General features: G+C 36.1%; 2 protein-coding genes and 1 pseudogene across 2 annotated transcripts; 2 read left to right on the top strand and 1 right to left on the bottom strand.

The window, feature by feature from the left end:
- Positions 1-1,642: 1,642 nt before the first annotated feature.
- LOC114722369 (ribonuclease III domain-containing protein RNC1, chloroplastic-like) lies at positions 1,643-4,678 on the top strand (annotated as a pseudogene).
- Positions 4,679-8,046: 3,368 nt separating this feature from the next.
- Positions 8,047-13,126, top strand: LOC114722373 (casein kinase II subunit alpha-2). The gene is made up of 10 exons (XM_028908387.1): positions 8,047-8,403; positions 9,111-9,240; positions 10,108-10,302; positions 10,585-10,742; positions 11,643-11,733; positions 11,866-11,931; positions 12,146-12,228; positions 12,429-12,492; positions 12,616-12,684; positions 12,866-13,126. Exons 1-10 carry the CDS (start codon positions 8,102-8,104, stop codon positions 12,923-12,925), a joined length of 1,218 nt encoding a protein of 405 aa, XP_028764220.1. The 5' UTR covers positions 8,047-8,101; the 3' UTR covers positions 12,926-13,126.
- Positions 13,127-14,188: 1,062 nt separating this feature from the next.
- On the bottom strand, positions 14,189-15,923 carry LOC114722357 (uncharacterized protein At2g23090-like). The gene is made up of 3 exons (XM_028908374.1): positions 15,813-15,923; positions 15,538-15,578; positions 14,189-14,741 (listed from the first exon to the last, which is right to left on the bottom strand). The coding sequence occupies exons 1-3, from the start codon at positions 15,883-15,885 to the stop codon at positions 14,622-14,624; spliced, it is 234 nt and encodes a 77-aa protein (XP_028764207.1). The 5' UTR covers positions 15,886-15,923; the 3' UTR covers positions 14,189-14,621.
- Positions 15,924-16,057: the final 134 nt, after the last annotated feature.

Here is a 16,057-nt window from a genome sequence, read left to right as displayed (position 1 = left end):
GACGACCACGCAGCAAGAAAGTACGTGCTCGTGAGCAGTAAGAGTATTTAGTATTTACAGTGTTGGTGAAGTCTGTAATGTTGCAAGTGGATAAATTTTGCATTTTTATTTTTCAAGTTCTACTTGAGAACATTGGTCCAGGAAAGAAAAAAAGGTTTCTGCTTGTGAATGGAAGACAATCTACTGCTTTTTTTTGCCCCTTCCACTGAACCTCTGCTATAATTCTAAACTGTTGACATGAAATTTTAATGGTCTCATAAAATTCAATTTAAAGATCTAAAGCTGCACTGGTATTTTCTCGTGAAATTCAATTTTAATGCTTATTGATTAATTTTGCCAAGTATTTGATGCTTAAATATAGCTCATTTAATATGATGAAGTTAAACAAAATTAATTTCAGACAAATTTAATGAGTTAAGTGTTATTTTTTTTATTCCGATAAATTAGTTGGACTGATTTATATTGGACATGAGGGCAAGCATAAGTAGATTTTATATTTATTTAATTTATTTTATATATTAATTTTAAATTTAATAATCATGATAAGCAGTAATCTTTCCATAAAATCTACTTATATCTTTTTTATGTTTTGCAGAAAAATGAATGTACTGAAGGGATTGGGTCATGAATTGCAATTCTCTACAAAACTCAAAAGGAAAGAGAAAGAGATAATGAAGTGGGTCGAAAAGCGGCAAAGTTGAAATTATTTCTCAAGTCAACAATTTTAATATTTGATTTAAAAAAAGTTCAGATACAGAACGTATTTTTTAGGCAAACGACTTCTTCAAAAATTTAAACTCAATTTTCAAATGAATGATTTCCGATTTAGTATTTTCACTTTTCATCATATAATATTTTAAATAACATTTTTACTGTTTATGTGGTTCAGGCGGGGACCAAGTTCCCCTCCAGCGTATGATAACTGGTCGGCAATATTTGGGATTTTCGACATATGACAGCCCAGTTTAATAGGCCCAATACTTCTGGCAAAAACAAAAAAAAAAAAGGTGACACTGTCACACTGATGATGGCGAAAGCAAAAATCATTGATACGGCGCCGTTAGACTGGGAATAAACATAATGTTCACCCGAAATATCTATCGAGCTCAAGCCAGTCCCGCCCATGGCTGTGCCACTCTGCTTCGCCTTATCTTGTGCCGTTCCATCTCTCTGTCGACCATCAAGACGAAAACCCTACAATTAGCTTTTGATAATGGAACTTTTTCTTTCTCATTCCCCAAAACCATCCCAGGGTTCTAATTACTCCTTCTCATCCTCACGTATTTTTTAGGCAAACGACTTCTTCAAAAATTTAAACTCAATTTTCAAATGAATGATTCCGATTTAGTATTTTCACTTTTCATCATATAATATTTTAAATAAATTTTTTTACTGTTTTATGTGGTTCAGGCGGGGACCAAGTTCCCCTCCAGCGTATGATAACTGGTCGGCAATATTTGGGCTTTTCGACATATGACAGCCCAGTTTAATAGGCCCAATACTTCTGGCAAAAAAAAAAAAGGTGACACTGTCACACTGATGATGGCGAAAGCAAAAATCATTGATACGACGGCGCCGTTAGACTGGGAATAAACATAATGTTCACCCGAAATATCTATCGAGCTCAAGCCAGTCCCGCCCATGGCTGTGCCACTCTGCTTCGCCTTATCTTGTGCCGTTCCATCTCTCTGTCGACCATCAAGACGAAAACCCTACAATTAGCTTTTGATAATGGAACTTTCTTCTTCCTTCATCCTTTCCCTCCTTCCCCAAAACCATCCCAGGGTTCTAATTACTCCTTCTCATCCTCACTTTCTTCATTTCGTTTTCAAACGCTCACCAGAAACCCCGGAATCCAAAATCGTACCTCACAAAGCTTTCGTATTTTGGCTGTGGCCTTAGACCCACCACAAGAACTTCCTAAAAATAGTCCTCAACGACTTCTGAAGGAGCTCGCTGAACGTAAGAAAGTAACCTCTCCGAAGAAAAAGGCACCGCCGAGGAAGTTCATTTTACGGCCTCCTCTTGATGACAATAAATTAGCTCAGAGGTTTCTCAATAGCCCTCAATTGTCCCTCAAATCGTTTCCTTTACTGAGTTCCTGCTTACCTTCTTCTCGGCTTAACAATGCTGATAAGACATGGATGGACGAGTACTTGCTTGAAGCGAAGCAAGCTCTGGGATACTCACTTGAGCCGTCAGAAAGCCTCGGCGAAGATAATCCGGCAAAGCAATTCGATACTTTGTTATACTTGGCTTTTCAACATCCATCGTGTGAGAGAACAAAGGCAAGGCACGTGAGATCCGGCCACACTAGGCTATTGTTTTTAGGGCAGTATGTTCTTGCTTGAGCTGGCGCTGGCAGAATATTTCTTACAGAGATATCCGAGGGAGTCACCGGGTCCAATGCGGGAGAGGTTATTTGGTTTAATTGGAAAGAGAAACTTGCCCAAGTGGATTAAAGCCGCTAGCTTGCAGAATCTGATCTTCCCATATGATGATATGGACAAGTTGGTGAGAAAGGAGAGGGAAGCACCCGTAAAGTAGCTCTTCTAACTTCAATATGTCTTTTCTCTTTCTCTCATTCTTTTCTTGAGATTTTCGTATCAATTAGTATTGCTGCATCTCTGAGTAATTGATTCTGCATATGGTTCTGACTTGCTGAATGACTTAGGTTGTCAATTGGTTTGTTACGTTATCTCTTTTTCGGAGTTGCATCATAGTTAGAAATAATTCCAGTGAAAATGCGGTAGGGATAATTCTGCAAGCATGCTGTGGCTTCTACTAGTTGTAATTTTTCTATTATATCCTGCACTTTCTGTGCCGATTTATTACAATTGGCCCATATTCTTCGAGCAGCTCTGCTGCCCTGATTTAGTATTCTCTTTGACGCATTAAGCTTACCTTTTATTTTATCATCATTCATCATCATTAAAACACAGTATAATACTTTCTAAATTTTATTAATAAACCCACAAAAAAAAAAAACCTTAGTATGATTAAGGACCTAAGGTCCTATTACCTAGATGCCTGAGTTTAAGTCCTACGACTAAAAACAAAGTATTCCTCTTATCCTTAATATAAGACCTAACTAACTAATTTGAGTAGATTGAGAATGTTAGTTAAATTGGTTAATATGATGTGTTTTTTCTGAAACACTTAAAGTATCTTCCTTAACTCTCTCCCTTCTTCTTCTACTTGATTATTGTTAAGAAAATATTAATAGGGTTAATTTAGGAAAAAATTGATAAACATGTGAAATAGATCTTATATAGAGGACCAACGTCAACTCTGTAATTAGATCTTATATTAAGGACCAGTAGAGTATTATTTATGGTCTTCTTAGTTGCTTCTTATTGCAGCAGGAGATTTATGCCCAGTATTATTTGGAGTAGAGAAAAGAAACTGTGTTGATGTTGAATGCGTTTCAAGTGAATACTTGCATGCTTTGGACCTTGTACTCTGAGGCCAATGCTCTTGCTAGAAGCTTATTATATGAAGTATCTGATTTAACCATCCTTAGCATGAATCTTGAGTTAACTGTATCTGCTATAAGTTTTGTTATTTATCTCTGAATCCGATGACTTGTTAAATTTCCAAGATAGTTTTTTGACTAGCCTTCAACAAAATACTTTCAATGCATTCCACGATATCTCTTATAATAGCTTGAATAAAATGTTTTTAATGCATTCCAGAATCATCAATTTATTGCAGAACCGTCTTAATCAATGGATATGCTCTTGTCCTTGATCTGTTGATGAAAAGAACTGCCCGTTTATTGACTTGTATTTTCAAATTTGTTAATCTATCACAGGTCTGTATTTTGGGCTTTGTTTGGTGCAATCTATCTGTGTTTTGGCATGCCAGAAGTATATCGCGTTCTTTTTGAAGCATTTGGAATGGATCCAGATGCTGAGGATTGCCAACCCAGAGTACGTAGACAACTTGAAGATGTCGATTATGTATCTGCTGAATTTGAAGGCAAGCTAAGCTGGCAAGATGTGGCTACATACAAGGCAAGCTCTCCATGTCTTCTGCTACAGTGATATTTGATTTAGAGTTAACACATAAGGTTCTGAGTGATGTCTAATCATATTTGAATGTTTTAAGCCCATGCCCTAAAATAAGACTCCTATCTCATGGATTTTGTTGACCTTATAGTTAATTTTGTTGATCTTGTTGCCATTGGAGAGAAGTACAGCAATTATGTTTACTTTTCTTTGTTCAGCCTCCTGCAGATGCTCTGTTTGCACATCCAAGGCTCTTCAGAGCTTGTGTTCCTCCAGGAATGCATCGGTTCAGAGGTAATGTTTGGGATTATGATAGCAGACCGCAGGTTATGCAAGCTCTGGGATATCCTTTAGAATTGACAGATAGCATTCAAGAACTTACTGAAGCTCGGAATATAGAACTTGGACTTGGTTTACAGGTAGCTCTAATTTGGTGTGTGTGTTTTTTTTTTGGTTGCTTTTTTCCTTTTTGCTTCTATTCTAAATGCTGATGTCCAATTGAATATCCCACTTCATTGCAGCTTTGTTTCTTGCATCCATCGAAATACAAATTTGAGCATCCTCGATTTTGCTATGAGAGGCTAGAATACCTCGGCCAAAAGATACAGGTACTGCTAATCTTTCTGTTTTCTATCCGACAATTACCTGCATTTGTGGAATGGGGATGAGAATGAGATGAATATTGATAAAATGGAAAAATTATGTTGTGTTATGGAAAGAAAGAAATAGATTTTCTACTTGATAGTTGTGTTTGGTTGGATGAAAATAAGAATATAATTGGAATGACTATTACACTTATACCTTTAGGATAGAACTATATAATATTCATTATTTTTTTAATTAATACATATATTTAATATTTGGTAAAACATATTGATTTGTTACTTTTCAGGTTTGTAGAAATATTTTTATGCCAATAACAAAACAAGAAATTTTTAATAAACGAATGTAGTTTTTAAGTAGCACTAATAATAATAGTTTAGTTAATCAAATGTTTTATTTTGTAATTCAATGCATATATCATAAAAGAGAAAAGTAGCATCTTACCAAAAAAAAAAAAAAAAAGAAGAAGAGAAAAGTAGCAATTGATCATCTCATTCTCACAAATGAAGCACCATTACATCCAAATCACCAGGGAATATCCATTTCCAAATTTATAGGAAGTGAACACTACTAAAGGAATGGAATGGGAGATTCATTCTATCTGCCAAGCGTGCATAAATGGCTGTCTTCATTCCATTCCCATATCAACAGTACTTCTAGGCAACCCAACGAAGCACTGGTTGATTAATATAGATAATTATTTCTCCAAAATCCTTCTTCATTGGATGCTATGTACTTACGGTGTTTTTTCTTTGTCAAAAACAAATTCCTGTAGGATTTGGTGACCATTTAGACATGGCCAGGAGAATCACCAGGGACAAACATCTCCATCCATATTCTGAGCAGGTACAGGACCGTTTTATGAGGAACCCCGCCACCACGGCTGGAATGGTCTTGCAATGCTGTTTATGGGAACGTGATGTAAGACGTCTAATGTTTGAAGTTTTTGACTTTGAGCAGATTCAGCCTAAAGCTGTATGAATGTAGGGGAAAGAATAACAAATATATCATTTCTCATCTTCATCCAGCATCGTTCAATCCCCTTCTATATATTTTGATTTGTATGCAATTCCCCCAAGTTTAACAATGCGTGGCTTGTAAATATGCGAGCATCTTCAACCACTTGTCCGCTCTCCAAGGCGTGTACCATGAAATAAACACTGACAAAACCCCCATGGATTTTGGATTCTATTAATGAATTAATGAATGAGCACATCAAATTAAATAAAACTTGGAACTGTCTTAGGTTGTGATGGCGCTCGTTTGTGTGTATGTTTATCCATGAACGTTTTGCTTGTTTATGTATCATGTGTAAAACATCTTAAAAATTGATCTCGCCATATAATTGCGTGGATGCATCGGTATTGTAATCGAGGCGCTGAGCGTACACATCAGTCGAAACTTTAGCTAGACGAAGGTAGAAATTTTTGGGTTACAAAATCTTTCGAGTTTGTTGGCTCATTCGTTCGTGTCTTCAGCCTCCGTTTCATTGCTCATTCACCACATCCTCCCACTTGGCAAAAGACTTGCAACGAGAAAGTTGGATCTTTTATGTCACTTGGCAAAGTGGGGCAAGCTTTTTTCACGAAAAGGAAAAAAACGGGCAAGCATGATGCGTTCCGTTGTAAATACAATCGTGCTTCTTCATTGTAATATTGCCTGTAATTCATGGTAATGAGCACAATTTTTTTAGGGGATAGTTTTTCAAAGACTTCTACTTGTTACAATAATACTTTCATTAAGAGTCGGCTAGTTAGAAAAGGTTACTTATGAGGAGTTCTAACTAGGAGCGTAACTAACAAGAGGTTGAGTGAAGCACTAAGGGTGTGTTTGGTTGGAGGAGGGGGAGGGGGGGAGGGAAAATGAACCCCTCCCCTCATTTGGTTAAAAATTTGGAGGGGAGGGGAGCTAAAATGTCCCCTCCCCTCCCCTCCCCCATTTTGGCTCCCCTCCAAATGGGGGTTTTTGGAGGGGAGTCAAAATTTGGACCATCATGCCCTTATGGTTTTTTTAATATTTCACTCCTACCCATAAAATATATTATTAGAATATTTATTTCAAATAAAAAATATATTATCCTAAGTAAAAAATAAAAAAATATATACATTATTATAATTAAAAATATATTATAAAAATTATTTAAAAATAAAAAATTATTTAAATAAAAAATTATAATATATAAAATTAATTGTTTTTTATAAATATATTATTTATTAAATATATTTAAAGCTGGAAAAAAAGATAGCCTAAAGAAAATAAAATTTCATTTTTCTTAGAGCATATAAAATTTGTTAATTTGATTATTTTAAATATATTATTATATTAATTAGAATAAAAAATTACTATACCAATTTTTTAATACACATATTAACATGATAAGACTGAATTTTTATTAAATTATATAATTTAAATTAAGATGTAAATTAATTTATATAATATATCAATAAAAAACATAAACTAATATGTAAGGGTAAAATGGTAAATTGATTATTACTATCCCTCCCCTCCCCTCCTTAAACCAAACAAGGGATCATTAAATACCCTCCCCTCCCCTCCTTTTTAATCAAACCAAACAAGGTGAGGATAAAACCTCCCCTCCCCTCCCCTCCCCTCCCCTCCCTCCCCTCAAACCAAACAGACCCTAAGTGAAGTGACGTAGTGCAAAGTAGTCTTGAATGATGGACCTTATAAAGTCTTGAATTCTGTAATATTCTCATTAAGGCTACCTTTTTTTTAAGGCTTCTGTCAATCAATTTATTAATAAAACTAGTATTAATTTCCTGGGTGAAAAATTCACTTCAATATAATTAATAGTTTCAACACACTTTAATACCACCTTCAGTCGTTAATATAAAAGTTAGTTGACTAATTTGAGTAGATTAAGAATATTAGTTGAGTTAGTTATTTATAATAAGTAGATGTTGTCTTTCTTAAAATACCTTTACTAATCAAATGCAATGGTTAAAACTACTATTATTATAAAGACTACCTTAAAAAATAGATAAATATAAGAGATAAAATAAATTAAAACCTTATATTTATAATTAAAATAAAAATTAAATAAGTTTTTTTATTAAAGATCAGAAAGAAGAGAGAGTACTTATGAAGCAAATCTCCCCCTGCCTAATGAAAAATTGCTGGAGTCCAGGGTCCCAGACGTATAACGGCGGCATTCTCGCTTCTTTTCCCGTGCTCCGAACCATGTTTAATTAATACCATTATATTACTACTTTTCTATTCATGTCGAAGGATTTACGCAAGTTTTAGTTTAAGCTAACCCCGTCACGGGATTCTTTTGCAGCGATGAATGCCAGTCATGATCTGCCACGTCATGATATTCTTGGCGCGGTCCCACACGGTGGGTCATACACAAGAATTCCCCCCGGGAGAGATATTTTACGCACCCAAAAACTAGTTTTTGGCGAGACATGGGAGCAGATGCAGCCCAGCGTCGAAAGGCAGGATGACTTGGGCAGGTGGCACCGCACATGATATATGCGCATGAACCAGCCATACTCCTCCCTTTATCACTAGTGTGCGCCCTCGTCGCCTTGCATACGCCGGTTGCGCACCCACCTAACGTGCGCATCCCCTCCTTCCCTATCTTCCCCATCGATACTATCGCCACCCCCCCTACCATCATCCACCTGCGCAACAAGCCCGATCACCATAAGGGCGAGATCTTGGATTTCTATTGCCGAGCCATGTCGAAGGCGCGCGTCTACGCGGATGTCAATGTCCTTCGCCCCAAGGAGTATTGGGATTACGAGTCTCTCACTGTTCAATGGGGGTATTACCTGAAACCCTAATTGTGCCCAATCTTTTCCTCGTTTATTTGCTTTGTTCTTGATTTCTCATCCTAGTTCGTTTTGCGGGATCTGTTTTACCGGTCCTTTCATTGGTTACCAGCTACAATTCATAATGAATGAAGATTTTTAAGTTTCGAATCTCTTTGTATCTAGTTCTTTAGCTGTTGTGCATCCTCCTTTTTTGTTCTCTAGAGGTCCGACAAATTATCGGCGTATTTTATTTAATCTTTTAGTTTCTTATCAGCCAAGTGATGGAGGGGAAACCATGTTATATATATGTGTGTGTATGTATATAATAGATACCGTCATATCTCTTTGATTACATCTTTTGCTGTCGCTCTTTGTGATAAGAAAAGGGAGAATCTGATGGAGGATCATTTTTTTTAAATTAAAATTCGATCCGGTTCATGATATTTGTTGTTTGAATCTAATTACATATACATCTTTATCTTTTGAGCCAGGTTTGCTTGCATGAGTTGTATAAGTTCCTGGCTCAGTTATATTGAAATGAAATGGGTAACTTTGGGACCTCTGGAAGATTTCTATAATGTTTTATCCTTTCCTTGGTTATGAGACTAATGTCTTGTAGCTCAAATCCTCTTGATTTTACATTTTTCCCCACTTGCAATGTTATTTGTTAACGTATCATGTGCATTTTTTAAGCAAATCCTCATTTTGCTTGTCACAGTGATCAAGATGATTATGAGGTTGTGCGGAAAGTAGGAAGGGGAAAGTATAGTGAGGTGTTTGAAGGCATCAATGTTAATAGCAATGAACGCTGCATAATTAAAATTCTGAAGCCAGTCAAAAAGAAGAAGGTAAATTTCTCTGTTCATTTTTAATTTTCTTTCTCCCTTCCCCTAAGGGCCTGCTGCAGCAGTGCAAGTCATCAACCAGCCCCCAACTCGGGCCAGACTGCTTCTATAAACTATGTTGGAGTCTAGAAGTCCAACATTTATGGGTAATAAGAAAGATGAAGGGTATGTAAAATCGTGGTAATCATAGCCAGTAGCTTAAGCTATTTTGGTGATATGGGTGAGCCAAAGCACAATCCTATACAACACGATATCAGAGCCTCATGGCTGCAAGATTTGAAAATCCTGTCAAAAAAAAATGCCGGACCGCTGATGTTCCAGTGTACAAATCTAAACCCCAAAACAAAACAAAAAAATGAAGGCTGTGACATGAACAATGCCGAAGAATAGAAGTCCTACATCTAAAAGTAACCAGAAAGATGAAGAGTGTATAAGCTTGTGGCAACCTTAATTAGGTTGACCAACTTTGGTGATATGGATGAGCCCAAGGTGAATAAGCGATGCACAAACTGTTTATCTAAAATCTGCTGCGAAACAATTTCATTGTATGAATTTTTGATCATGTAGTCAAATGACTAATCAGGTCATGATTCACAGCACAAACTAACAAGAGAAAAGGGCAGGAAATTCTTTAAATTCATGAAATGAGTACATTTCGCACAACTAAGGCATATTTTAAAAAAAGAATATAAGCTATTTATATTTTGTAGAAGGCATGGAATATGCAATGATATAATCGTTACTAGGGAGCATCATCACTTGGCTTCATCTAGTAACTTCGTTTTGTTATTCTCTGTTTCAAGTTCTATATCTTTTGAAGTCATCTAAGAAGTTTGTGTTACCTATAAGCTCTTCAACATTCATGTGCAGATTAAAAGAGAGATTAAAATACTCCAGAACCTTTGTGGTGGCCCAAACATTGTCAAGCTTCTCGATATTGTCAGAGATCAGCATTCAAAAACCCCCAGCTTAATATTTGAGTATGTCAACAGTACAGATTTTAAAGTTTTGTATCCAACCTTGACTGATTATGACATCCGCTATTACATCTACGAGCTCCTTAAGGTAATTTGTTTCTTCAATTTCGTTTGGGTTACATGCAACTGCCACTTTATGTTCTGTCTCCAATTGAACATAATGTTATCCACAAAAGTAGTAACAGTACCTTGTCTTGGACAGGGCTTGATATAGAGTTTTGCATTTGCCACATGCATGTAGGCTTTTGTATATGCATGATGCAATACTTGAAATTTGTCACAAACATGCAGAGGGAGCCTTTTGGCCCCATTCTGTTTCCAAAGAAAAGTGTGTTGAGAACTTGACCTTATTTTTGTTTTTACCTTGTAGGCCTTGGATTACTGTCATTCTCAAGGCATAATGCATAGAGATGTCAAGCCTCACAATGTTATGATAGATCATGAACTGCGAAAACTTCGCTTGATAGATTGGGGTCTTGCTGAATTTTATCATCCTGGAAGGGAATACAATGTTCGTGTGGCTTCAAGGTAGTGTTCAATGACCATTTAACTGTAGTCTCAACCTCAACTCTAATGGTAAAGACACGAATATGTAAAACGGCAGTGAGCAGAATTGTGAGTGTGTTGATGGTATCAAGTGACATCAAGCAGTACTGTTAAGGCATCTTTGAAGGGGTTAAGCTTGCATTTGGACTTACCACATAATGAGATACAACATTTTGCTGGTCGGCTTTTTAAAATCTTGTATGCCAACGATTGATGGATTCGTCCGAAGTAGCATAATTTGGCTTGTCAACCCAAATAACATGAAAATTTGACAATTTTAAAAAATGTCGGATGTATCTCTCATAAAATGTTTCGGCATTCAAATCATTGCTGTCTCCTTATTGTGGATCAACAAAATACTGTAATCTTGAGAAATATCCTTGTCTGTGTTTTATTATAGTAATGCAAGTGTTGCTTGTAATAAGCTATCACCCAATTCATTTTTATTTCAATGTAAAACAACAGAAACTTTGTGATTAGAAGATGATGGGCGTTGGCCCAGAGCAACACACATTAGAATACCAGTATAGAGCTGTGCTTTATCAGAAGACCATTTAGATGAGCATTTTTTCTGAAGGCTTTGATCTCCTACTTCGAAATATATGTAAATGATGCTCGTCTTATGTAAGATAAATATATCCTTGCAATCATGTGTGGTTTAAGGGACTTTAATGTCTGATTGTGCTGTCTGACTGTAACGACTTACTATCCTTATGTTTGGCACTTGTATTTGTTGATAACTTGATATAAATCTTTGCCTAAATCCAAATCCTCGAAAGGGGGGACTGATATTCAAAAGTGCTTACACTTTTAAGTATTTCATTGTGAGGATTTGTTGTTGTTTCTTTGGTTCTTAAATGGTCATGTACTTTTTGATTTCAGATACTTTAAGGGGCCTGAACTTCTAGTTGATTTGCAAGACTATGACTACTCATTAGACATGTGGAGCCTTGGTTGCATGTTTGCTGGAATGGTGAGGAATATGGCTTTGTGTCACTGGATTACACGTAGCATGCCTTTGGTGTTATTCATGTGGAAAATCTAGTTTAAAATAACCATGTAGAGAGAAGCATAATTTGTTTTATGATATTTATACTTCATGTAGATATTCCGCAAGGAACCATTCTTTTATGGGCATGACAACCACGATCAACTTGTGAAGATAGCTAAGGTAAATGTTCTATGGCTATATGCTGTGCAAGTCCAGTGCAACTTAACGTCATCTTTTAGATTGTGACAGTGATTTGAAGTTTGTTTGTTTGTTTTTTTTTTTTCCCCTTTGGTTAAATATGTATATCTTGTTTACCATTAAAAGATATTAATTTGTTGTCACTCCTTCCAATGAACCTATCTAACTTGTACCCTTTATCTGGGGTACTCTGCAGGTGCTTGGAACTGATGAATTGAATGCATATCTGAATAAGTATCATCTAGAGCTTGATCCTCAGCTCGATGCGCTTGTTGGAAGGTATGTGAATTGCTTTCTTTTAATGGCAAGTTTTATTTTATTCACAACCTTCTATCATATATTTCATTGCAATGTATGGTCTTCTCTCTCTTTAAAAGATTTGCTTCCTCTGTTATGTTTTCCCTTGATAGATGAAGAAATAAATATTACTGATTTACTGCTTTATATCATATTTTATTGGTTGGTGTTTTCTTCTGCAGGCACAGTCGGAAACCCTGGTCTAAATTTATTAATTCAGATAATCAGCATCTTGTGTCTCCAGAGGTCATTTAATCTACGTTCCCATTTGTATCTGGACCCTTTATTTAGTTTTAAACGGCAACTTTGCAAGTCCTAAGATTTCATATTTATGTATGTCTCTGAATTCTCCGTATATCTGACATGCAGGCAATCGATTTTCTTGATAAGCTCCTTCGATATGATCACCAGGATAGGCTTACTGCAAGGGAAGCTATGGTAACTTTAAAAGAGCTCCTTTCTTTTGTTTTTCTCCCTGTCAATAAATTGACAATATATATATTTATATGAAAGTTGAGATGATTCTTTTGGTGCTAGATAATAATAAATGTTAGCGAATTTTTCTTATTGAACTTTCGACGCTCTAATTTATTTCTCCGTCTCGATGTATATTCTTCAGGCACATCCATATTTCTCTCAGGTAAGGGCTGCAGAAAATAGCAGAATGAGGACACAGTGATATTATTATATATGGCTTCATAGACCTAAGTTCAAATATTCGGGATTGTAATATAATACCCTAACCTGCTCTTTATCTGCCATAAATTAGTTATAGATGTTTATTTTCTGGTGTTCCTCAACAATATGATGAATCTTGTTTCATGTGAAGAATAATGTTAATTTTAATTTGTTGAGCATTGAAATTTGAAATTTTATGTCACGACGGCGAACTAATCTGATTTGAGGACTCTTCGGAATGCTCCCGTTTAAACACTTGCCTCCTCCTTCCCCGGCCCTGAATTTCTCAGAGGACGGAGTGGGAGAGGAATATGAAGGCTCTTTTGTTGGGGATATGGATCCTTAGCATTTGTTTAATTGATTTCCATCATGGAACGCATTCATAGTCTATCCGTAGTTTGATTATTGAGAGCTCTGCGAATAATGCCGGATTCCGCTGATCCGACTACCTGGAGGCTTGCTTTGGTTCCAAGGTAAGATTTATAACGGAATAAGAATAAGATAGACACGAGAATGAGATCAAAGTATGAAATAAATTATATCCAAGATGCACATGCACAGAAATGAGATTTTATCCAGTGATGTTTTCATAGAAGCTTAGCGCAGGGAGATGAGTGAATTTTAAAAGTCACGTCCCTCAAAAATAATACAATATATACTCTTTTGGTTTTATATAAAGATTTTATATTTAAGATTGGAAAAGTAATTTTGTAATGGATTTCATGAAGCATGGCGGCATTTCACCGATGAACACTGAAAATATTTGCGTGTGGCCAACTCATACAGCCCAAACAATTCTTAATTGGAATCTGACTCTTTCCGCTCGTCATCTTTTTAACTCACCTTAATGTAGTCTAATTCTTTAAGATTATGAAGACAACATTGTCCATTGTAACTAATCCTTTGCCTACCCCTTCTACGACCGGAAAAAAAAAAAAAACACCCTTACATCGCACAAAGGCTTAAATTCGAATCCCATTACCTGATTTTTTGGGTTCAATTTTTGATGAGCTCTTTTTAATTGCCTTTATTAAACATCCTGTTTCATCCTTTATAAAAACTAGATAATTAATTTGCAAAACTAGATAATTAATTTGCAGATATGAAAAAATTAGTTAAATTAGTTATAACAAAAATGTGTTGATTTCTCTATCATGTCCTTTCTATTCATACGCATTATAACTACTATTTGATGAAAACCCCCTCACTATGTATAATTAATACAGACATTTGAGGAAAAGTCGTACACTTGGAAGAAAAAATATAAGACTAAAATAAACACCTTATAGAACCGTTATATTTAAACTGTAAATCCGAACCTAACCCTGATAAGTTTTTGAGATAAAAGCTCAAGCCTTGCATAAAGACAATCGATATAGGTGAAGGAAAAACAGAAAGAGATGTTAGGAGGAAAAAGACCTTGACATGTTGCACGTTGCTGAACATGTAATTAATGAGACATGAGTCATTTCGGCTTCAGAATGTTGGCACGCTATATGATAGTCAAACCTCCCATATATAGGATATATGGGTTTGTAAAACACAGATGCTAACACCGTTGATCATCACACAGTTGAACTTTTTGGGTTCGCCCCATCTTTGTTCTCCTCTCACTTCCCCAGGAGTCAAGCATACAGGCACATCAAGATATAGAGATTCATGGATATACATAAAAGAGGCCATTGTCACTAGACCACTCACTTTTTAAGATGAGGAAAGCAAGTATAAAGATCAGACTTGGGGTGTTTGGCTTCAGCATGCTCCTTGCACTTCACCTCCGATGTGGTGCAGATAAAGGTTTGCATGCACACCTTGCACTGCAATCATTGATCAAAACGTTACTGAATAATAGACTGCGTCATGCATCCATTTTCAAATCTTACAGATGCACGCATTTTTGATAGTATCATGCTTAATTTTTTGGGACAGATTCAGGCAATAGGCATTTAATATCAGTCAAATGAAATATTACTTATAAGATGAATTTCGAAAATGCACCCCTCGTAAATAACCAATGATGGGATCTCATTCTTGCGGACACACAATAAACACACGCATCCCCCAGGCTGACTTAGTTGTTTATCCCCTTGGTCTTACCCCGTAAAACGAGACATTGAAATTTAATATATGTAAGTGCTGACAAACCAAAATATGGGAATCCCGAATGATAGTTGATTCACATTAGCTCTAATTAAAGAATTAGTTATCATTGTATCAACTGTAAATCACAATTTCTCGAGTTTGACTGCACTGTGCGTACGTTCACAAAGCATAACTACCTAAACATAATAGTCTCATTTTACTTTTAAACAACTGACGATGAACAGGGAATTCAGATGCGGAAGATACTCAACAAATGTTTTCACTTAAACGATCAAATACCAGCAGATTGTTGGCAATCAAAGTCTCAATCATTTGATATTTTCGAAGTGATAATAAAAGACAGAACTCTATGCAGCAACGCAATATAAAGCCGAAATAACAGACAAAGCAATATAAAACCATTGAACTTCAGACGGATTAATGAATCCGTACGAGGAAGAAGAGGAGGAAGAAGAAGCAGTGTACGCATGAATAATTCCATTAGAAAAGCTGCTATAAACACCAGATTACCTGGATGGTCATCGCTTTCTTGTTTGAATCCAGCTGGCTCCCTGCAAAAGGGAAGATGAGTACATCAGATTACGAAGAACAAGGATAAGGAGATCTAGCAGTCTCAAATTTCCAAAATCCAAAGTAAAAAGTGGATACACTTTGTTTCAAGATATTTAAATTTCCAATTCTGGTTATAAATCTTTCCAAACCGATTCTTGGCAACCAGAAAGACCATGAATGTAAAATTATCAACTTCAATACAGAGAAAGAGGAAGAGAAGAAACGAGCATTACCCTTTGCGGCCTTGTTCTTCTCCATGTTCCTCTCCCTAGCCATCTTCGACTTTTGCCCATTGCCTCCTCCCATCTCTAGTAGCGCAGCAGGAAACCCTAAAAACCCTAATCGAACTCGCCAAATGGAAGTCCCAAATAGGAGAGACCAGAACGCTATTGCGATATATTTTCAAGCATCACAAATTAACTGAGGAGTTAGGGCAGATACCAATGTGAATGAATAATAATCGGTATGGTCTGTTTTC

This window comes from Neltuma alba, unplaced genomic scaffold, assembly GCF_004799145.2.
Source record: "Neltuma alba isolate B1F8T4 unplaced genomic scaffold, ASM479914v2 tig00012090_pilon, whole genome shotgun sequence".
NCBI classification, from domain to species: Eukaryota; Viridiplantae; Streptophyta; class Magnoliopsida; order Fabales; family Fabaceae; genus Neltuma; species Neltuma alba.
Note: the sequence above shows the minus strand (reverse complement) of the source record. Positions and strands in the feature narration are given on the sequence as shown.

Excerpts from the sequence above, each read along its gene's own strand:
- LOC114722357 (XM_028908374.1), bottom strand. The coding sequence starts at position 15,885 with ATGGGAGGAGGCAATGGGCAAAAGTCGAAGATGGCTAGGGAGAGGAAC. Across the intron at positions 15,579-15,812 it reads GAAGAACAAGGCCGCAAAGG|GGAGCCAGCTGGATTCAAAC; the intron begins GTAATGCTCGTT and ends TCCCTTTTGCAG. Across the intron at positions 14,742-15,537 it reads AGAAAGCGATGACCATCCAG|TGCAAGGTGTGCATGCAAAC; the intron begins GTAATCTGGTGT and ends CAATGATTGCAG.
- LOC114722373 (XM_028908387.1), top strand. The coding sequence starts at position 8,102 with ATGATATATGCGCATGAACCAGCCATACTCCTCCCTTTATCACTAGTG. Across the intron at positions 9,241-10,107 it reads AGCCAGTCAAAAAGAAGAAG|ATTAAAAGAGAGATTAAAAT; the intron begins GTAAATTTCTCT and ends ATTCATGTGCAG. Across the intron at positions 10,303-10,584 it reads ACATCTACGAGCTCCTTAAG|GCCTTGGATTACTGTCATTC; the intron begins GTAATTTGTTTC and ends TTTACCTTGTAG.